The 24,175-nt window shown below is 39.9% G+C and overlaps 3 protein-coding genes across 5 annotated transcripts in view; all 3 read right to left on the bottom strand.

The window, feature by feature from the left end:
• Window positions 1-9,331, bottom strand: part of LOC133611805 (signal-induced proliferation-associated 1-like protein 1) — a 165,689-nt gene extending 156,358 nt beyond the window's left edge. For all 3 annotated transcript variants that reach the window (XM_061968943.2, XM_061968942.2, XM_061968944.2), the window contains exon 1: window positions 9,006-9,331. The gene's annotated coding sequence lies outside the window, so the exon portion shown is untranslated. The remainder of the gene's footprint in view (window positions 1-9,005) is intronic.
• Window positions 9,332-10,553: 1,222 nt separating this feature from the next.
• Window positions 10,554-17,965, bottom strand: gpx2 (glutathione peroxidase 2). Its single transcript, XM_061968956.2, has 2 exons — window positions 17,729-17,965; window positions 10,554-10,928 (listed from the first exon to the last, which is right to left on the bottom strand). The coding sequence occupies exons 1-2, from the start codon at window positions 17,948-17,950 to the stop codon at window positions 10,575-10,577; spliced, it is 576 nt and encodes a 191-aa protein (XP_061824940.1). The 5' UTR covers window positions 17,951-17,965; the 3' UTR covers window positions 10,554-10,574.
• Window positions 17,966-18,394: 429 nt separating this feature from the next.
• LOC133611808 (ras-related protein Rab-15-like) overlaps window positions 18,395-24,175 on the bottom strand; it is a 42,880-nt gene continuing 37,099 nt past the window's right edge. Inside the window, exons 6-7 of the mRNA XM_061968951.2 lie at window positions 18,985-19,050; window positions 18,395-18,909 (exon numbers count right to left, since the gene is read on the bottom strand). Coding sequence (XP_061824935.2) covers window positions 18,757-18,909; window positions 18,985-19,050 — 219 coding nt within the window. The 3' untranslated portion in view covers window positions 18,395-18,756. The remainder of the gene's footprint in view (window positions 18,910-18,984; window positions 19,051-24,175) is intronic.

The raw sequence follows: 24,175 nt of genomic DNA, 5'->3' as shown, positions 1-24,175 counted from the left end.
GTGCATTAATAAAAATAAAAATTAAAAAAACTTTCATGTGCGCTTTATTGCAGTTGCCATGCGAAACTGTGTGTGTGTATTTAAAGTTTCGGGCACTCCATACGGTCCGGATTTTAGCATCTTTTATTGATTCCACTCATCAAACAATTAATCGAAGCAACAGAATAAAAAGTTTTTTTTCTGTTAAAATGAATCCACTAAAATCGATTAATTGTTGCAACCCTAATTTCCAACCAGTCATAAGAAAATAAGTTGCATATCGTTAGTGTAGCAAGAGTATAGTAGTGCATGTGTCACTGTCCTGGCTGCTCAGTACAATACGGCTAAAACAACAACAAGATAGACAGACAGGCTAGTACACAAAGTGTGGTAAACTGCAATGATGTTGGTCATTCAAAAGTACATCTCTGTCCTGACTTCTCAGTACAATATGGCGAAGTAACAATAAGCTGACAATAATTAGTATGCTATGTATTGCAAATAAGTTAAGGAACGCAGTGCCCGCAGGTCAGCACAGTCTCTTAGGCCATGTCTACACTAAGTCATTTAACCCCTTAAACAAATAATTATTTAGCCAAAGCCCCGTTTCAGCCACACTAAACCAGTGTTTAAGGTCCCCCTCCTCGGACAATTTTTTACACGGGTAAATCAGCTGTGTAATTCTTGAATCTCCGGCACTTTGTATGGACTCATTGATCGTTTACAAAGTGATTTCGGAGAGGAAGTGACGCCAGAAAGACCGCGCCCACACAGGAAGTGTGGTTAAATTAAGACAGAATAACCTTGTCACTAGGGGTGTAACGGTATGTGTACTTGTATTGAAGCGTTTCGGTACGGGGGTTTCGGTTCGGTTCGGAGGTGTACCGAACGAGTTTCCACACGAACATATTAAGTAGCCGCCTCCGCTTCCTTCTGCCTCTGTCTCTGTCAGGACTCTACACAGCACCCAGCATTGTCCCACCCACACAACCATCTGATTGGTTACAAACAGAGCGGTAACAGCCAATCAGCAGTGCGTATTCAGAGCGCATGTAGTCAGTGCTTAGCCTTTAGCAGGTAAGCATCAGGCAGCGGACTCTCCCCAAATTATAATTAACACCTCCCAGTCAACTACTAGTAACATCACTATGAGCCCGCTGACCTTCTAGAAACATAAAAGGCAGCTCAGCTCGCTCGCAGTCCTGGCTTGAGGTGAAGGCTAATTGGCTTTTAGCGTAACGTTAGCTCATTTTGCGGTGTGTGTGTGTTACGGACAGCAAAGCCCTGTCTGTCTGTTATTTCACTTTACCTTTTTCTGTGTTGATTGAGCTGTGTTGAAGCAAGACATTCTGTTAAATGAAGAATTTATGTCTCTGATAGTTGATATAATAATGTAACTGCATCATTAAGCCTACATGAACTCTATGGTGTTCAGGGATGAATAGTCTCTCCTATTGCTATTGTACTATTTTTTCAGCTATAGTTACATTAATCATTAGTAATGCAGCAGCCTAGTTTTGAATTGCAGGGTCCCTGCTATCACATAAATAAAAATATAACATCTACATAATAAAAATCAACTACAGGCTTCCCAAATGCTGTAATAAATTAAGCATGATGAGTTGACTTGAAACTGTTTAATGTTGCACTTTTTATATGTAGAAGAACATTTTTGTCATTTTATTTAATCCGAGCAACAACTTGAGGCAGTTTAATGTTGCCCTTTGAGACATTTGTGATTTAGGGCTATATAAATAAAGATTGATTGATTGATTAACGTGGGCAGAATTATTATAGTGTTCCCAATGTTAAAAGGATAAAGCCATTGTTTACAAATTTGGTAAATAAATAACCAAAAAATTTATATTTTGTTGTTTTCTTACTGTACCAAAAATGAACCGAACCGTGACCTCTAAACCGAGGTACGTACCGAACCGAAAGTTTTGTGTACCGTTACACCCCTACTTGTCACAAAAACATGCCTTTAGTTATGTCCTCCTTTTGGTGGGGAAAATCTTTGCTGCTCAAGCTGGCCTCCACCGGCGATGGGTAGCACTCCAAAACCGTGACAGAATGAATCGTATTTCGATGGCGAGGACTCCCAATCAACCTTCCTCGCCGCCATGGAGGTTTCATAGTCTTGAGTCACTTTTAAGAGTAACACCACCTCGTCGTCAGACCACACAAATAATTCTCTCTTCTTCACAACAAGAGCAGCCATTTTCTATACCGTCGCAGATAGAAAAAATACACTTCCAGGTCAGACGCACGCATTTTTATTTTTTTTCCGCGCATGCGTACTAGGTCGCGTTGCGCCGGCGGACGGACGGAGGCGGGGGTCTTAAACGGTGGCATTGTTGTGTGTGGACATGGATAAGGTTAGTTGTGATTTACCCTGGATAACCTTAGTGTAAACGGGGCCTTCGTCAAATTTGCTACACCTCTCTGTGCTGGCTGCTAAGTACAATATGGCTAATACAACAGTGCAATTACAAAAGTGAACAGAATCTACACCACATCTTTACACTAGTATGACAGTTAAGAATGCTACAATGTTACTACCTAAACATTTTTGTATAATTTATTAGGTTTTTTTTTACATTTCTGTTACCTCCAATGGAAAACATTGTGTGTGTTCATTCAATCTTAGAGGTTATGCCATTGTCCTTATGGTCGTGTCAAAAATGACAAAGACACGGCTCTAGCCTCTGCGGTCACATTGGCCGTGTTGAGCACCAGGCCAATCATCTGGGGACAAGTCCGAAGGTCTGTTTGGTTTGGCGCCTGGTCTCTCGCCGCCAATAGGCCGTTTGAGCCAGACAGGCTTTGTGGTACCAAATTTATAGGTGGGGAGGTTTTTAAGCAGTAAACAGCACATCGAAAGCAAGAATCGAGTCCTCAAATTGAGCGGAATCCTTGGCCCTGAGAGTCTCTGGCCCACTAAATGAGTTGGGCATGATTATTAATGTAAATGAAGACCCATGAACCTAATAAGGACAACACCGTTCATTATGTAATGCAAACAGTTCATTTAAGCAGGTTAGGGTGGTCACTTAAAATAATTGCACCCCACACATTCCAGGTTGGCTACTTGTAAGGCGGCACAAAGCTCCTCTTGTTGTTGTCTTTCAACTTGTGCTCAAACTATTCCCCTGAGCTGAAGCCCTAGAGACAATGGAAACAGCATCTTAACTTAGCAACTGCTCTCTCTACAGCAGCAAGACAGTGCATATGAAACACAAGACATGTTTGTTGTTGTGCTGTGTTGTTAGAATGCAAAGCATCAAAATAGCACAGTTTAGGAAGAAAAATCGGAGCTGCGATGTTTGTTTGGATGGCAAACCTTAGAGAGCACGGCCTTTTCTGCTCAATGTAACGTATATCGTCTTGTCTGGTAACTGTTAACTAAGCCTTGTATACCAATCACTGCCAAAAAAAAGTTGCACTACTTCAACACTAGGGCTGAGAATCTCAGGGTATTTAACGATGCAATACAAAATGTGACATGTGGCTCACCATAACGGTAATATCTTGATATAGCAATACTGCGATGATCAACAAATCACTTTTAATATTCTACAGTAGATTTGTGTGTTTATAGAAGTGAAACAATAAAAAACAACAAATGCCAGCTTATATTTTGCAGCATACCTTACAAACAGCTATAGTACAAAAACAATGATGATGTTTTAGTGCAATATAACTGGACTTTTTTTGTCTTGTTTGACAAACTTTGACACACTTTAAAGGCCTACTGAAATGTGATTTTCTTATTTATACGGGGATAGCAGGTCCATTCTATGTGTCATACTAGATCATTTCGCGATATTGCCATATTTTTGCTGAAAGGATTTAGTAGAGAACATCAACGATAAAGTTTGCAACTTTTGGTCGCTGATAAAAAAGCCTTGCCTGTACCGGAAGTAGCAGACGATATGCGCGTGACGTCACAGGTTGTGGAGCTCCTCACATCTGCACATAGTTTATAATCATGGCCACCAGCAGCTAGAGCGATTCGGACCGAGAAAGCGACGATTTCCCCATTAATTTGAGCGAGGATGAAAGATTTGTGGATGATGAAAGTGAGAGTGAAGGACTAGAGGGCAGTGGGAGCGATTCAGATAGGGAAGATGCTGTGAGAGGCGGGTGGGACCTGATATTCAGCTGGGAATGACTAAAACAGTAAATAAACACAAGACATATATATACTCTATTAGCCACAACACAACCAGGCTTATATTTAATATGCCACAAATTAATCCTGCATAACAAACACCTCCCCCCTCCCGTCCATATAACCCGCCAATACAACTCAAACACCTGCACAACACACTCAATCCCACAGCCCAAAGTACCGTTCACCTCCCCAAAGTTCATACAGCACATATATTTCCCCAAAGTCAAGTACGTGACATGCACATAGCGGCACGTACGTACGGGTAGGCGATCAAATGTTTGGAAGCCGTAGCTGCATGCGTACTCACGGTACCGTGTCTGCGTATCCAACTCAAAGTCCTCCTGGTAAGAGTCTCTGTTGTCCCAGTTCTCCACAGGCCAATGGTAAAGCTTGACTGTCATCTTTCGGGAATGTAAACAATGAAACACCGGCTGTGTTTGTGTTGCTGCAGTCGGCCGCAATACACCACTTCCCACCTACAGCTGTCTTCTTTGCTGTCTCCATTGTTCATTGAACAAATTGCAAAAGATTCACCAACACAGATGTCCAGAATACTGTGGACTTTTGCGATGAAAACAGACGACTTAATAGCTGGCCACCATGCTGTCCCAAAATGTCCTCTACAATCTGTGACGTCACGCGCAGGCGTCATCATACCGAGACGTTTTCAGCAGGATATTTCGCGCAAAATTATTATTATACAATGCTTCAGCCAATTTATGAGTTTTCACAATGTGACGGCATAAAGTTAACAAAAATGCTTTTCATCGCCACACAGATTAGGGCACTCACACACAGCGGACGTGCAGAGACTATGTCCGCCAATTTCAAGTTCCGGGCACTCTTCTATTAGTTACACTCATTTACCGATTAATCAAAGCAACAGAAAAAAGTCAAAACTTTCTGCGAATCAAATTAACTGATGAATCGTTGCATCCCTATTTACATGTTAAATAAGCAACAACCCCTTTGTCACAGATTTCTCACTCAAATCTAGCACTGTGTTATGAAACAGCTACCTTAAATTAAAACCATCTTTTTCCTCAGCGTCTGTTTTAATTGTCACTCATTCAACACTGAACTTGATACACCGCAAGATTGGCCAGGAATCAAGGAGATGATCGCAACCAAACATGTGACGAAGAATGCCTCAAAGTTACCAACAAAAACAAAAGCCAGACTACACGTTAGCAACAATTTGATAATTCCACTGGGATTTTTCTTGTTTCACAATCCTATTGACAGGACTGTAAACTAGTCTCAACATGAGCTGTGCAGCCTGAACAATGCTGTATTTCCTTAACCTTGGCCAGCACTATATTAAAGTAGAGCATGCATACTTTCCTCTGTGATGATATGTAGCAGCTGCTTATGATTCCCAAGAACTCCAAACAACAAGAAAGAAAGTAATATAAATAACGGTTACAATTAGATGCAATTGAAGCAGACAAAGCAAGAGATTAGTCACAAAGTGAAGATGGCATTGTGATAAATCATGCCACTGTGGCTCAACTAAGCCTTAAAAGAATGTCAACGATTCTGATCCTTGTCCGGAGCTGAACTCCAAAGACCCCCTTTTTTGCTTGACAGCAACAAGCACTATGATTCAGCCCTAGATTGGCAGGTTATATAAGGTAAAGTGCCTTTTGAATACTGAAGGCCTGGCGGGTTGACACACAGTGGAATGGTATAAACTAACTAAACAGAAAAGTAGGGGTGTAACAATTGATCGATATTTCGAATGATCAATTTATATTCCTAAATTTCAATTATATTGATCTGTGCTCGGCAAGTTTGCCTTCCAGAAGATTGTTTTAAAAGGGAATTGATATGTTACAAAAAGGAAAACATTGGATTTAAAAATGGCAGGCTTTATATGAAGTTTAGCACTTTTAAGGACATTAAACGTTAAAGGGGAACTGCACTTTTTTTTTAATTTTGCCTATTGTTCACAATACTTAGGAGAGACAAGAAGACAAATCATATTTTTCGTCCACAGTCTAGCATTTAAAAATCGGCTCATACTAGTCAGCTAACAATGCAGCTAATGGGAGCAATCAATTCTATTTCTAAATCACTTTAAAAATACATTCAAAAACCGCTAACAATACTTAATTTACGTTCTGTAACCTGTATAATAACCAAGCTGTAGCGACATTGTTTTTGTAAGAGCGAACACAAAGGAACTTATTTCTAGCGTACTAACAAGTCGGCGTGCTACGGTATTAACCGTGAGCTAGTTACGGCAAGAGATAAGATAGCTTCTTTGTCAGCACCCGCATCGTGTTTGAGTTTGTAATGCACAACACAATGCGATAAGACACAAATCTGTACTGACTGAAAAACATGAACAATCCGATTACAGTATCTGTAAAGTTTTAGCCCATATGTTATGTTTTGTTTGTACACAGCTAGCTCGATAGCATATGCAATGTAGTTGTACTAACAGGCATGACGTGCTGCGTGTATCATGTTCAATATTATAGTGACTTACTCGATGGACAGTTGTGTGTTTGGTCCAGTTGGCCGGGGACGTTTTTTCCTACTGATTTTGGGTAAGCACTCCTTTTATGTCACCATAGCTTGGCTCCAAGCTCCACATTTGCAGCGTCAAAGTGACGCCGATCTCACTCTCTCGGCTTTCATCTGCTCCAAAGTTTCATTCTCTTTTCATGCTCACTTCTAGAAAAAGTAGTTCATCTTCCACATGTTAAGCTTAAAAATAATAAGGTTGTGAATCCTCATTTGTCCAAAAATAGTCATCTTCCTTGTCTATTACAAAGTCTGCCATGATTAAAAAAACACTCATGTTTGTATGCAGAATTTGTTGCCGGAAGTCGGATGTGCAATGCTATGGATACGGAAATAAATGTGACGAGGAATTAGTTCAAGCAATGCTTAAAATGTCCAAAGTACGGTAAATATTGTACACACTACACATATTGGTATGAATGTGTCTGATACTGGTACTACATTATATACAGATTTGCAGTGTATATATAAAACATCGAAGGAGGATTTTGAAGTTGTTTTAAAGGCTTTCAAGGCTAGATAGGTGACTTCCATTCGCCGCATCTTGCAAGCATTTTTTATTATCTTAAGAATCCAAAAAAAAAGACTTGTAATTATTATTGTGAACGATTGGCAAAATTCCAAAAAAGTGCAGTTGCCCTTTAAGTCTATTTGCCCATAAGTGGCCTCATCGAAACAAAAATGGTGGATAGCTCCGGTGGTCAAGACAGGTCACAACAAACGCTAACGTAACAAGACGATATCATTAATTACAACACAAAACCTTTAGCTCTTGCAAGATTGCAAGAGCCAAACAAAGTCTAACGACACAACACAATAATATAAAGCCGCAACACACCTTTAAGCCACAAAAGAAGTGACGCGTCGATTTCCAGAACACAAAGTGAAACGACAACAACTAGCAGCCAAGGAGAAGTGCTTTAATCAGAAACAAATAAATAGGAGAGATGGATCAAGGGGGCTATGGAATTTAGAAAGGGAGAAACCAACCTCATCAACAGGGATGAGGGGGCATCATGCTTACGCACACCTGGGACGCGGTCGTCCATCAGATACTGTAAGGTGGAGTCGAGGAACTTCATTTAGCAGGTAAATCTACTGTTAAAATGTTGGTTAATGTACATTAATTGAAAATTGCTTGAATGTTGAAAATGTGAGCAGAAAAGGTTTCTTCTTGCTAATTCAACCTAAAGTGAAGGTTGTACTTTATTCAAATAAGATGTGACTGCATTGGCCATTAATTGTCTAGTTGCTTGTTTATATACATAACTCGTTTATATCTAATTCCCTTACAAAATATAACAGAATACAAGAAACCTAACATGCAGTGTTCAGTATACAGTATTTATTTCACAGTCACACCGGTTGATTTTGTTTAGCTGAAAAGTTACTGAATCAATTTCAACTCACTGAATCGCTTCGGAACGTCCCTGAATCATATCGGCAATCACAAATACGGAATCCAATTGTTGTTCAAATAAATCGTTACACCCCTACAAAAAAGTAATCGATCCATCCATATTTTACCGCTTGTCCCCTTCAGGGGCGCGGGAGTCCTGGAGCCTATCCCAGCTGCATTCGGGCGGTAGGCGGGGTACAGCCTGGACAAGTCGCCACCTCATCACAGGGTCAACACAGAAAAGTAATATTTTCTTGAAATGTGCTCTGTCAGATTTGAAACAAGGAAGGTTTCAAAAAGGGTTAGTGAACAATGTAAAAGCACAACAATGTTATAAACTAGCATTCAGTTGCACACAGTCAAGCTTGCTCGGGGCATAACTGATACTGAGTCATTTTGTTGACAGGTGTTCTTGAATTAGGTTACTATGATGTAACGTTCACTGTACCACCTGTGAACGAGCGCCCACATATACAGACGTGTGACGAGTAACTGTCATGGACTGTTATTTAAGTGTTCATGTTATATGACATGTCTCACACAAGAAAGCATAGCAACATACAAGCACAAGTCAACAATGTTACAAACATTCACTCGCACCCAGCATGACTGTAAACATGAAAATAAAACAAATACAGATGTTCCTGAAGTAGCACGGAAGCATACGTCTACTGTGGTGTGACGTTCATGGTACCACCTGTGAATGGGACCCCAGAGCACTGGGTACAATGCGTATTTTGGATAGCCTTGGTGAGGTTCGTTTTCTACCGGAACCTTTCTCACCTCTATTTTAGAGTTAAAAAATCCAGAAAACATGGCTCCACACTGACTCATCGCTGCACCTTATTTGCTTCGTCCTCCACGGTGGCGGCGGCAGACGTGTACGTGAGTGTGACCAGTGCACCACAATCCACTCACCTTCGTTCTGCCTTTTCCCTCCTCCTTCTTCTTTTGGACACAAGACGAAGACGAAGCGCCGTCTTTCCTTTCTTTTGTTACACTCGAGCTCTCACGCGTCCGTGACATTAACAGCGCAGGCGACCCGCTTCTCCTCCATGTTGTATTCTAATGGCAATCGTGGAGCGTCCACTTGTCTTTGTAACCCAAGATGGCCCCACGCCTCCCGCCGAGGCGCAACTTGGAAGTTTGATAGAAAGTTACAGCTTTGCCTCGCTCCGCTATGCAGCTGCTGAAAGGATGAGCTCATTCGCTCTGCCTGCCTATCGTCTGCTTTCCTCCAAGTCTCGCGAGAAAGCCCGAGAGGAGAAAGAGAAACGTTCCCGTGGCAACAGGGCTGACAGGGCTCACCTGTGGTGTGTGTACGGAGGGAGGAACTGAAGAGCACTCACTCTGTCGATAAAAGAACCAACCGGAAGTTATGACGTCGTTTCTTTATGTCTACTTGAAGAAAACGTGGACACGAGCGAGATTTTCAAATTGACCGTTTGAAAGACAAATAAAAACAAGTTCAGATATAGCTTAGAAATGATTTCTAATCGTCCTATAAATTTGGAGACGCAAAGCTTGGTATAAACGATCTTTACATGATTAGGTACACATTATCCTCATTCTAGTATCTCATGTAAACAATAATGCAATAATGTTCTAACCAAATGTTAACATGTTAAATCAATAGCTCTCTGACAGTGTCAATCAAAAGTGAGCATTACTATATTTGTAAGAGACAACTGAAATGGCAATAGAGGCTACAACCAGTGTGGCCCATGGCAGCCATGAGGTGAGGAGTAGGGCTGCAGACAATACATAGGCCAACTGTGTGTCGACAGACATAAGCAAACTGCATGAAGAGAGGATGATGTGTTGTAGTTAAGCATTGACTGTGGCATGCATATATCTCAGGAAGTCTGCTAAACTATGGCAGAATTTCCACAAAAACTAAATGATGCAGCATGCAGATGATGCAAAACATCCTGGGAGTGAAGTATATTTAAGTGCAATGATATGGCCATAACATTAGGTAGACTTATTGATATCCTTTACAGGTTGCAGTCGAATAGATAGTTGAACGTCATAATTAGCATTTCTGATATGTTGCCTCATGCAATTCATTTCTTAAAACATTTGATTGAGCTGTTAATTCATTGAATTGAGCAGCAGTCGTGTCCTGTTTATTGAAAGCTTGCATCACAAGCACAGAGAAAATGTCTAAAAAACTGTTTTTGAAACATGTAAAACACGCTTTAAAACATCTTCCTGCAATCAATAATCTTGCAAGTGTGTGAGGTGAATGTTGATTAAAAGCATTGCAGCATCGTATCTGTTTAATCAAGTGTATAGCCCCATCTGCTGGCTAGGCAAACACATGACACATTTACTTTATTAACTCAATTGAGAACAGAGGGGTTGACTTTCTGCATCCACCACCTTTAAGCACTTATGTAGCGTCAGATGATATGTCTTTAGTTTTTTTTAAATATCACCTTCATGAAATAAGACTCAAACATGTGGATTAAAAAGTCCTCATTTTCAAGTTTTGGTTAGTTTTAATAATCTCTGAATATCAGGCTCTATGTTAACGTTGGGGAACGTTTTGCTGTATCTTTTAAACGGCTCTCCCTCAGGTGCTATGAGGAACTTTTCAAAGTTCCAGGATACGTCCGTTCTATTGACAGGACTCCAAACCAGATATTTGGGGTCCTGCATGAGAGATGTGGGGTCATCTTCAGGATATGGGAGTTTGTCTTTGAGATAGGCGAAAACGGGATGAGTGTTTGATCCGTTCACGTCACTCTTCTCAAAGACGGTGAAGTTAGGTTGGAATCCTCCTCCTGGACGTACATGTTGGAGTGAATTTAGGATCTCAGCATTGGTACAATTCTCCTGTAAAACAAGTATTCATTCTGTTATTTTTTTTGCAATGCCATCCATCCATCCATCCATTTTCTACCGCTTGTCCCTTTTGGGGTCGTGAGGGGTGCAGGAGTCTATCTCAGCTGCAATCGGGCGGATGGCGGTGTACACCCTGGACAAGTCGCCACCTCATCGCAGGGCCAACACAGATAGACAGACAACATTCACACTCACATTCACACACTAGGGCCAATTTAGTGTTGCCAATCAACCTATCCCCAGGTGCATGACTTTGGAGGTGGGAGGAAGCCGGAATACCCGGAACAAACCCACGCTGTCACGGGGAGAACATGCCAACTCCACACAGAAAGATTCCGAGCCCAGGATTGAACTCAGGACCTTCGTATTGTGAGGCACATGCACTAACCGTTATTTCACCGTGCTGCCATTTTTGCAATGCATATCGGTATTTCGCAAAAGTGCACCACACACATTTTATCATGAGGAAACTTGGTAGACCATGCTCTCTGTTTTGGGGCAAACCAACGTCTACAACAGAACTTTGTGTTGAAACTGGGCGACATGGAAGTTTTCCAATAAGGATCCAAAACATTTTCAAGATAAGCCATACAGGCTTCGTACACCTTTTCCATGGCCAAATTCATCACTTTTTAAAAGACTTTCAAGATCAATTTTCCAGTTTTTCCAGTACCCTTCAAAAGGCGAAAACCAGTGTGAATCAATCCATAGCCTTGTTGTTCATTTCATTGTATTTTTTTTTCAGGCAATGACATGAAAAAGTACAAAGTGGACAACACATAATAATATAAATTAATACAGTGCAAAAGGTAATGTATAGTATGTAATGCATGATTGTCCAGTTTTGCCTGAAAGGGAATGGGAAGAAGATAATTTATTTAATCCCACCCCCAGTTCTCCATTCAGTGATTATTCACATGAGTTTCACTCTTACTTTGTACAAGGATTATAATACAGATGTTGTATCATAGTGGCATTACCACAGGTAACAATAATTATTACACTGCAACAATCACTTGTATCAACGATGTAGGAATAATGAATATACCAACAATGGTAATAGACAACATAGCAATAATGGTAATAAACAACATAGCAATAACGGTAAGGAAACATTGAGCACATGTTAACACTTTGAGACAGAGTATAGCAGCAGGTCAAATTAAAGACCCTCATCTCTATATTTGAACCAGACCCCATGTTTGTATAATAGTTTAAATCGATTAATAGTTTGGCATTGCTTGTGTTGTAAGTCCAGTTTGTTCCATAGTTTTTCTCCGCATACAGACACACAAAAACGTTTGAGTGGTTTGAGCTCTCTGCAATAAGAAATATCCAAAGCCTCCCAAGTTATGAGCCTGCACTCGTCTTATAAAAAAACGTTGTAGATTAGGCGGCAATAATTTGTTAAATGCTTTATATAAGATTATTAATGTATAAGGTCATCAAATTTGAGCAACTTTGATCTTTGATTGCATAAACAGATTATGAGTATGTTCTAAATAACCAACGTTGTGAATGATCCGCACTGCTCTTTTCTGTAATATGATCAGAGGATGAATTGTGTTGTGGTAAGTATTCCCCCATACTTCAACACAGTATGCAAGGTATGGCAGTACCAAGGTGCAGTATAGAGTACGGAGTGCATTTTCATTGAGGTATAGTTTTGCTTTGTTTATAATTGAGAGGCTTTTGGAGATTTTTGTTTTAATGTGTCTGACATGAGGTTTCCATGATAGTTTACTATCAATTATTACTCCCAAAAATGTATTCTCATTTACGATTTTAATTTGGGTACCATCAATACTTATTTTCTGTTCAGACGTTATGTTGCGATTTCCAAACATCACTATCTTAGTTTTATTTATATTCAAAAATAATTTATTTGTGTCCAACCATTTTTTTTTGCTATGTTTAGTTCTGTGTTTACTGTATTTATGAGCTCATTATAGTCATCACTACTGTAGAATATATTTGTGTCATCTGCAAATATTATACATTTCAGTACTTTGGATGTATTAAACATATCATTAATATATACATTAAACAATTTTGGCCCCCAACACGGACCCTTGGGGACACCACAAGCAATGCCAAAAGTATCAGATAAAAATTGACCCATTTTAACAAACTGTACCCTCCCTGTTAAATAACTTTTTAACTAGTCACCAGCCAGCCCCCTAATTCCATATCTTCCCATTTGATCTAGTAGAATTTAATGATTAATATCATCAAAGGCTTTCTTTAGATCAACAAAAATACCAACTGCATATCTTTTATGCTCCAGTGCATTAGTAATTTCTTCAATGGCTTCAGTTATCGCCATTGAGGTTGTTTGTTTGTACCTAAAGCCATACTGACCGTCATTGATTATATGATGCTTCTCAAGAAAAGATTCAAGTCGAGAGTTAAATAGTTTCTCTAAGATTTTTGAAAACTGAGGCAAAAGAGAGATTGGTCTGTAATTGGTGAAAGCGTGTTTGCTGTCACTTTTGAAGAGTGGAGTTACCTTAGCGATTTTAATTTGACTTGTAAAGCAGCCAGTCTGGAATGATAGCCTTAACATATACATGTAACCTTTTACAATATTCAGTATAACTTTTTGAACCAATATCATGTTGATATCATGGCAGTCAGTGGAGCACTTACTTTTACACTTCCGCACAATGTTTGTCACTTCCTGCTCATTTGTAGCTGAGAGGAAGAATGACGAAGAATTCTGTTCAATAGTTGATTTTGTAACTCCATTGTCTGGGATATCAACAGCCAATTTAGGACCAACATTTACAAAAAAACTATTGAACTTATTCACTACGTTACTCATATTATAATCTTCACCATTTTCATCAATAAAGTAGTCAGGATATGTCAACTTTGAATATCCTTGTTTGATTAGACTATTCAAAACATCCCAAGTTCCTTTTATATTGTTTTTGTTTTCATATAGTTTGTTTGTATAATGTAACCGTTTGCTTGTTCTTATAATATCAGTTAATTTATTTTTGTACTTCTTGTATTGTTGTTCGACTTCTTTTGTTTTTATTTTGATGAAAAGTTTGTAGAGATTGTTTTTCTTTTTACCGGCATTAATTATTCCTTTTGTGATCCATGGGCTATTTTTATTTTTTCCTTTTGTAAAATATTCTTTCTCAGGGCAATGTTTATTATGCAGGGAAGTAAAGATGTCTAAAAAATTACAATAAGCACTGTCCACATTTGGTTCTCTGTATACTGAAATCCAATCCTGAACTGCTAAACTATTGTTTAGGGCACAGATTGTTTCCTCAGTTGTTATTCGTTTAGAGATTTTTGCCATAGTGTCTTTGGTTTTCTTGAGATGACAGTCCAGTGTTTCCCACACATTCATTTATTTGTGGCGGCCCGCCACGAAAGAATTATGTCCGCCACAAATGGATTTTTCGGCTTTTGACTCGCTCGACCGCTCATAAAAGCAATGGGACTTGTCTGTGAATGTTGCTTGTAGTTACACCTCAGGTGCAGTAGGTGGCGGTAGCCTACTATGCACTATGCAATAGCACTTAATTCACCTGGTGGGCCAGAAGAAGAAGAAGAAGAAGAAGAAGAAGAGTGACGGACGGACGGAATCAAAATACTCGCCGGTGTTGTGCCGGAAAACGCACCTGCATTTTATGGCAGGGGTGCGTTTTCCGGCACAACACCGGAAAACGCACCCCTGCCATAATATGCACCCCCTGACGCGGGAGCGCGCTTACGTCACTCGGTTGCATCACTCGTCTCGAAAAGTATATCTAACTCGGCTGTTGGCTGAAATCGCCTCTTTTAAATCGCCTCTTTCGGCATAAAAAAGTACATAAAGTGAAATAATCCAAGTTTTCTTTACTTGTGCTTTACTTGTGGATGAATTAAAAATTGTGAGCCTTTAATGATTTCGCCGTCATTCAAGTGGCTGAAATCGCCTCTTTCGGCATAATAAAGTACATAAAGTGAAATTATCCTTACTTGTGGATGGATTCCAAATTATGAGCATTTAATGATTTCGCCGTCATTAGATCAGATAAGGCGAAAACAATAACCAATTAATATTGGAATATTTGCTTACCCGAAAATGTAGTATTGTCTACCAATTGACAGCTATACTGTAAAGAATATGTACACCAAAGTAAACCTCTATATGTACTTTTTTAGAGACATCAAGAAGAACGAATGTTTGCTGCTTCATTCGACGTGTTGTCGTGATCCAATACTCGTATTTTAAAAATATGACATTTTCTTTAACTAAGGAGCTCATGGGTGGATGGATGAATAAATAAATGAATGCATCTGATATCTACCTTTGATTTGGTTTTAAGAAGTTTCAAATCGAACATTCACAAATAACGTTACCAAAAGTACCCGAAGTACCAGAGGCGGAGTTATGGGGGGGTCCAATTTTCACATGGTTCTCACTGTATACAGGGGGGGCTATGATGAGTAACCAGGGTGAGTTTCATGTCTCTAGGACCTTCCTAGCCAGAGATAGATGGGGGGAGCATTCTGTGGCAGGTGGGAAATGCACCCCCCCCCCATAACTCCAGTTCTGGTAGTCCAATTTTCACATGGTTTTCAGTGTATACCCAGGGGGCTATGATGAGTAACCAGGGTGAGTTTCATGTCTCTATGACCTTCCTAACCAGAGATAGATGGGAGGTGCATTTTATGGCTGGTGGGAAAGGCACCCCCCCCCCATAACTCCACTTCTGGTAGTCCGATCATCACATGGTTTTCAGTGTATACCGGGGGGGCTATGATGAGTAACCAGGGTGAGTTTCATGTCTCTAGGACCTTCCTAGCCAGAGATGGATGGGGGGTGCATTCTGTGGCAGGTGGGAAATGCACCCCCCCCCCCATAACTCCACTTCTGGTAGTCCGATCATCACATGGTTTTCAGTGTATACCGGGGAGGCTATGATGAGTAACCAGGGTGAGTTTCATGTCTCTAGGACCTTCCTGGCCAGAGATAGATGGGGGGTGCATTCTGTGGCAGGTGGGAAATGCACCCCCCCCCCATAACTCCAGTTCTGGTAGTCCAATTTTCACATGGTTTTCAGTGTATACCCAGGGGGCTATGATGAGTAACCAGGGTGAGTTTCATGTCTCTAGGACCTTCCTAGCCAGAGATAGATGGGGGGAGCATTCTGTGGCAGGTGGGTAATGCACCCCCCCATAACTCCACTTCTGGTAGTCCAATTTTCACATGGTTTTCAGTGTATACCCGGGGGGCTATGATGAGTAACCAGGGTGAGTTTCATGTCTGTAGGACCTTCCTAGCCAGAGATAGATGGGGGGTGCATTCTGTGGCAGGTGGGAAATGCACCCCCCCCCCCATAACTCCGCCTCTGGTACTTCGGGTACTTTTGGTAACGCTATTTGTGAATGTTCAATTTGAAACTTCTTAAAACCAAATCAAAGGTAGATATCAGATGCATTCATTTATTTATTCATCCATCCACCCATGAGCTCCTTAGTTAAAGAAAATGTCATATTTTTAAAATACGAGTATTGGATCACGACAACACGTCGAATGAAGCAGCAAACATTTGTTCTTCTTGATGTCTCTAAAAAAGTACATATAGAGGTTTACTTTGGTGTACATATTCTTTACAGTATAGCTGTCAATTGGTAGACAATACTACATTTTCGGGTAAGCAAATATTCCAATATTAATTGGTTATTGTTTTCGCCTTATCTGATCTAATGACGGCGAAATCATTAAATGCTCACAATTTGGAATCCATCCACAAGTAAGGATAATTTCACTTTATGTACTTTATTATGCCGAAAGAGGCGATTTCAGCCACTTGAATGACGGCGAAATCATTAAAGGCTCACAATTTTTAATTCATCCACAAGTAAAGCACAAGTAAAGAAAACTTGGATTATTTCACTTTATGTACTTTTTTATGCCGAAAGAGGCGATTTAAAAGAGGCGATTTCAGCCAACAGCCGAGTTAGATATACTTTTCGAGACGAGTGATGCAACCGAGTGACGTAAGCGCGCTCCCGCGTCAGGGGGTGCATATTATGGCAGGGGTGCGTTTTCCGGCACTTATCGTGAACTGAATGGGGCATAGAAAATGAAGCAGTGTTTCTGTAGACTATTCAATGTCATTGGTGTTTGCAAACATTGTTTACTTGTTTGTTTGTATCATCATCATTCATGTGTACATCATTCCTTACAAGAAATAACTAATTAATATTGTTTACTTGTTTGATTGTATCATAATTCATGCATACATATGTTCATTAAAATGACAACCTCCCGGCATGATGGACCGATGCACCACTGTCATCTTGGGGGCGACAAAGAGCCGTACATACGGCTCTGGCATGACAACAACCTAATGTAAGGGCTTGTGCAAAGCCAACAGATCAAGCGTGTGGCTTTCATTTTTAAGGAAACTTATTTATTTGTTTGCCATTTTATAGTTAGCCTATTGAGTCAGACTGCCGAGAAATATGATGAATATTTCCAAGCATTTACAAGCACTTCACCCAAAATTCAAGCATTTTTCAAACCTTGAAAACAACATTAAAATCCAAGCATTTTCAAGGTTTTTAAGCACCATACAAACCCTGTTAATAACTAACTATAGTACCAACCGGTGCAACTATGTGGAATTCCTTGCTCAAGTGGCAGTGCTAGAGATCAATGGTGCTCACATGAAATATTTACACTTTGGACAGCTCACTGTACACTGACTACTCCAAAGTATACACTAGTTTCATTTCTATAATACTGGAAATTGAGAAGATACAACTTTTTAACTGACTTGATATCCAAACTGGTTACAGGGGAATGCCAGGACCACCAGCCGATGTGGATACTTGCTCTGGAGATGGTTGAGCTGGCTGAAGTCCTGGCTGGCGGTGCCTCAGAGCGAGGCCACATTCTCTATCAGCACCACCCGCCCCCGGAACACGTTGAAGTCCACCAGGTCGCCCTCCAGCGTGGTGGCCTTCAGGTCATAGAAGGTCTTGACGATGAACGACATCCTTAGCGGCAGAGAAGTGCACTTGAGGGAGGTTGGACCTTCAGGTGAGGAAGTACCTGAGTGGTGAAGGAGGAGCTGCTACGTGGGGGTGGTTAGACATGGCTCTGCAGGGAAACTGATATACTCGGCACATTCTATACTCTTATTCAAAATGATGCATAACACCACTTTAAAATGTGTTGGTTTACCTTATTGGAATAAGAAGTTACCTTGTTTTTAACAGTTGCATAGATGCACTTTTTAAAAGTGTGGAAAAGTTTAATTTTGAAGTCTCTGACAACATATCAGTCATTAAATATGTAACATGTTGATGAAAAAAGACCTCAGTGAAACATGAACCCACACTCCATTGGTCCATGAATTTTTAAACATTATATTTATTTAGCTCAACATAATACATTCAATTCTTCAGCTAAAGTTAAAACATCTTGGGCAGAAGCTCTCTAGATGCTGAAAATTTTCATTTAATCACGGTGCCAATAATTGTTGCATGTTAAATATAAATGTACTGCAGTCCGAAATAAAATAAACACATTCGGGATCACCTTAACTGCATGTGTAAACTAGTGCAACCTCAGGTTTCATAGTGTTAATAATTTATCTTCTTCCTCTAACTCTCTTTACAAACCAGCAATACATTATAAGTTAATGGGCGGGGAATATGATTAGTACAGATAACGGTGAACTTTAGTGGAACATTACAGCCCTCTGTTGGTACATGGTGGTAAACTGTGTACAGTTCATTTTGAAACCCAGCAGAAAAGAAAAAGTAAAACGTAGGAAATTACATTTTTAAAAGATCGTCTTTAACAGCCACAGACCCTCTGAATGCTGTTGACGTGATCTTGACTACTTTCATCCAGCGCAGACGTGTTTAAATAATCATCCTGCGAACCCAACAGGTTGTCCACGTCTGTCTTGTGAGCCTGCAGCACTTGTTTTGCCACATGAGTGAACGACTGAAAATGACATATAAATACAAAACATAGTAAAATATATAAGATCTGAGCCCATTTACCTGATTTGTTGCTTACCTTGTCAATGTTGTTGCTGGTAGATGCACTGGTCTCAAAGAAGTCCATTCCATATCTTTCAGCCAGCTGCAACATGTAGTTAGAAAGAAACACATTTTTAGTATGAAGTATTGTTCTGATTTGGTGTCCAAACTTTTTCTACTGAATGCTGCATACAGAAAGGATTCATTGCATCACTCCACCTACGTTTTCTTCCATCACACACACATTACAAGTTCTCCTTTTCTTTTTGTACAGTATGAATAATTTATGGACGTGCATTTGTGACTATGAGACATTGCAACACGAGGACTGCCTTGTCCTGCCTGTACATGTACAGTATCAATGTTGAATAGTATTTACTATGGCTGTCACAATTGACGCGGATTAATCCATTGCTGTGATTTGAACAAACATTTTAATGCAATTAACCCATCTGCATCACAGAATAACTAAAAATGCCTAAAACGTCTTTGGCAACGCATTTCAGGTAATTTGCCCAATTAGTGTTACCGTCCATGTGCAAATGAGAAGTTAATGTAGTGACAGACTGCAGAAGCAAACAATTCCATATGGAAGACGCTAAACAGCACGTTGGGACTCTCCATAGAAAAATTGAGTCGAAAAAACCATGACAGAACAGCTGACCAACACTCTCCAGGAAGTAGTTTTATTTTCAATGAAGCACTCTTATCTTAAAATACCACATAAATAAAATGAGTGGCATGCCTACATTGCTGTGCATAATGTTTAGAATATTTTTTGTAAAGGGGACTTATGATGATTTTCGTCTTTTCTATCTCCTACATCTCCAACATTGTATTAACAATGTTGGATAGATACCCGTGTTAAAAAATGCCAAAGCAACATATCATAAGGTTCATGCATTTGGGCGTGAGCTTGCACGCAGTTTTTGGATGCCTCTGCTCACGGTGTTTTGCTGTCTCGTTACGTTTGAGACGTAACAACGAGGTGGACATACTTATTTGGACATAGTGTAAAGCTATCAGCCAGAGGGAGAGGAACTCTGTATGAGGCCAGCTGCGTTTGAGGAAACAAGATTAGGTAGCAAAAAGTAGTATTTTCATCTAATCTTGGGATGTGCACAATAACACAGACATGCGAGCGTTGGTAAAAGCAGTTTATTTTATGCAGCTCTGATTCAAAGCGAGAGTAGCCATGTGTACCTATTGTTGAAACCATGTGAATCTATATACTGTTCATGAAGTTTATTTTCAACCTTGTCTGGAAAAATAAATGGTGGTGTCGTCTCCAATAAAAATATTTAAAAGTGTACATTTTCAAAAGATAATTTCTGACACTTTTGGACAAGGTGGGGTGGATTTGCAATAAGGGAATGCCTCCACAAACGAACATTTTGCAGACATACGCGGAAAGTAGGTTATAAATAAGACCGCCGCAAAAGCTGCACCAAAAAACACATCTAAACCACAACAAAGTGTTTTAAAATTAGGTTAGAATCATCATAGAACTATGAACATTATGTTAAGTGTTTAATAAACATGTTGGGTGCATATAAAGGGTGATTGATAACTACAGTGCATCTGGAAAGTATTCACAACGCTTACCTTTTTTTTTTACATTTTGTTATGTTACAGTTTTATTTAAAAATTGAATTAATTAATTTTTATCCTCAAACTTCTACAGACAAAAGCTGTCCATCGATAATTACAGTATGCGCTACTCAGTGCACACTTAGCTTGGCAATCTCCACATTTACAACGCCATGTAGATCCCAACTTTCTCGGCTCCTGTCTGCTCTAACGCTTTACCCTCTCTTTGTGTTCTCTCAGCTTCTATAACCAATAGTTCATAATCTGTATATTCAGGCTAAAATAGATAAGGTTGTGAGTCTTCATTTGTCAAAAATAGTGATCTATTACAAAGTTTGCCATGATTAGAACACACGCATTTGTTGCCGGAAGTAGGAACTCAGTCCGTTGCTATGAGCAATGAAATCAATGCGCCCAGGAAAAAAATTCCCATAATGCTTAAAATGACCAAAACACGGTAATATTGTACAAAACCAAAAACCAGTGATAAATAAAAACAGAATAGAATGATTTTCAAACCCTTTTCAACTTATATTCAATTGAATAGAATGCAAAGACAAGATATTTAATGTTTGAACTGAGAAACTTAATACTTTTTTTTCAAATAATCATTAACTTAGAATTTAATGGCAGCAACACATTGCAGAAAAGTTGGCACAGGGGCATTTTTACCACTGTGTTACATGGCCTTTCCTTTTAACAACACTCAGTAAACGTTTGGGAACTGAGGAGACCGATTTTTTAAGTTTTTCCAGGTGGAATTCTTTCCCATTCTTGCTTGATGTACAGCTTAAGTTGTTCAACAGTCCGGGGGTCTCCGTTGTGGTATTTTAGGCTTCAAAATGCGCCACACATTTTCAATGGGAGACAGGTCTGGACTACAGGCAGGCCAGTCTAGTACCCGCACTCTTTTACTAGGAAGCCACGTTGATGTAACACGTGGCTTGGCATTGTCTTGCTAAAATAAGCAGGGGCGTCCATGAAAAAGACGCTGCTTGGATGGCAACATATGTTGCTCCAAAACCTGTATGTAACTTTCAGCATTAATGGTGCCTTCACAGATGTGTAAGTTACCCATGCCTTGGGCACTAATACACCCCCATACCATCACAGATGCTGGCTTTTGAACTTTGCGCCTATAACAATCCAGATGGTTCTCTTCCTCTTTGGTCCGGAGGACACAACGTCCACAGTTTACAAAAACAATTTGAAATGTGGACTCGTCAGACCACAGAACACTTTTTCACTTTGCATCAGTCCATCTTAGATGAGCTTGGGCCCAGCGAAGCCGGCGGCGTTTCTGGGTATTGTTGATAAATGGCTTTCGCTTTGCATAGTAGCGTTTTAACTTGCGCTTACAGATGTAGCGACAAACTGTAGTTACTGACAGTGGTTTTCTGAAGTGCTCCTGAGCCCATGTGGTGATATCCTTTACACACTGATGTCGGTTTTTGATGCAGTACAGCCTGAGGGATCGAAGGTTACGGGTATTCAATGTTGGTTTTCGGCCTTTCTCCAGATTCTCTGAAACTTTTGATGATATTACAGACCGTAGATGGTGAAATCTCCAAATTCCTTGCAATAGCTCGTTGAGGAATGTTGTTCTTAAACTGTTCGACAATTTGCTCACGCATTTGTTCACAAAGTGGTGACCCTCGCCCCATCCTTGTTTGTGAATTACTGAGCATTTCAAGGAAGCTGCTTTTATACCCAGTCATGGCACCCACCTGTTTCCAATTATCCTATTCACCTGTGGGATGTTCCAAATAAGTGTTTGATGAGCATTCCTCAACTTTCTCAGTCTTTTTTGCCACTTGTACCAGCTTTTTTTAAACATGTTGCAGGCATCAAATTCCAAATGAGCTAATATTTGCAAAAAATTAAGTTTACCAGTTTGAACGTTAAGTATCTTGTCTTTGCAGTCTATTCAATTGAATATAGGTTGAAAAGGATTTGCAAATCATTGTATTTTGTTTTTATTTATGATTTACACAACGTGCCAACTTCACTGGTTTTGGGTTTTGTGCATATTTATGAGCCTGCTACAAAGCAATCGCCCAATGGGTGCTTGCATTGCACGCAGCCCATCTTATTATTGCTTGTACTTCAACTTATATTATTATTCTTTTATTCCAAACTCTTGCAATTAATAAGAGACAAACCGGCCAACAAACCCCAACATATCTTATATTGTCAGAAAGGTCCTGATTGTGGCTACAGCGGTACTTCATTTTTAGAACATTTTGTGTTACCATGGCGACGCTATTCCAGAAAAGGATTCCTATGGGCCCATTTAATGGGTACCCCTGGGCCCATTGAATTAGTACACCACTATTCCCAATCGCTTTTTTCAGGAAACAGCAGAATGTAGCAAGGTTACCTCTTCTTGTTGCTCAGCCATACTTTCACATAGCTCGGTGCTTAATATCTAATTTCGTTCTGACACTTGTCTACTTTATCTCTTGCTAAAAAGTTTATGTCCATGCTGTTTTGGCTGGGTTGCCACCAGAAAGAGGTGAGCGCCGGCAGGAGGTAGTGTATGCCCAAGTTTGCTGTCGAGCAAGCATGCTGACAGTTAACGTGCGATGTATGTTTAAACCTAAAAATCATCTATTTTGATACTTGCCGCAATCTTGGAAGTATACTAACATCTAATGTTTTATGCTAGCTGTTCAGCTAATTTTGTATGTTTACAAAATAGTGCATTATAATACTTGTTGCTATCTTGGAAATACGCTACTTTGTCCTATATCATCATGCTAATGTTAGCATGCTAACACTTTATGGAAACGTTTTCGCAAAATTTGTATGGTTAAAGCTAAAAATCATGGATTTTGATGCTTGGCGCCATCTTGAAAGTATGTTAACGTTTCATATTAGTATGCTAGCATTAGAGAGTGTATACCATTTCATTAGTATGCCGGCCTTGACCGACCCCAGGCCAGAGTTTTAGGGCACAAATAGCAAGCAGGCCCATCAAAATTTCCGTGGGAACTTTTTAGTATCAATCAATCAAAGTTTACTTACATAGTCCTTAATCACAAACGTCTAAAAGGGCTGCACAAGCCACAACGGCACCTTCCGATCCCACATCAGTGCAAAAAAGAACCCAATGGAAACAACGTGAAACCCTGGAAGGGACCGCAGATGTGGGGACTAGTGCAATATATGCCGAGTGGATACAGTTAATAATGTGAGAGTTCATGTGGTTATGAATGTGTCTCTTACATTATAATAATAATGAATGGGTGCTGGCATTGCAGCATGCCCATAATAATAAAAATGAGTTTGATTTAAATAGCACTTTATCAACTCAAAGCGCTTCACAGAGAATTTAGTAAGACAATGTACCGGTATAATATGTAGGACAGAAACACACATTTTTATTTTTGTATGCATTATAAGTTGTAATACACTGTACGACAAGTATGAGGTGGCCAACAATGCAGCTAATGGTTGTAATCTATTCCGCCCTTAAATGGGAACTGCACTTGTTTTGGAATTTTGCCTATCGTTCATAACCATTATGAGAGAAAAGAACACACGTCTTTATTTTAATTAGAACTTTAAAGATAATAAACGCTTGGAAGATGCGGCTAATGGGAGTCACTGTTGTAGCCTTCAAAGCCCTCCATCAG

The sequence above is a fragment of the Nerophis lumbriciformis genome, linkage group LG08 (genome assembly GCF_033978685.3).
Source record: "Nerophis lumbriciformis linkage group LG08, RoL_Nlum_v2.1, whole genome shotgun sequence".
Classification (NCBI taxonomy): domain Eukaryota; kingdom Metazoa; phylum Chordata; class Actinopteri; order Syngnathiformes; family Syngnathidae; genus Nerophis; species Nerophis lumbriciformis.
Note: the sequence above shows the minus strand (reverse complement) of the source record. Positions and strands in the feature narration are given on the sequence as shown.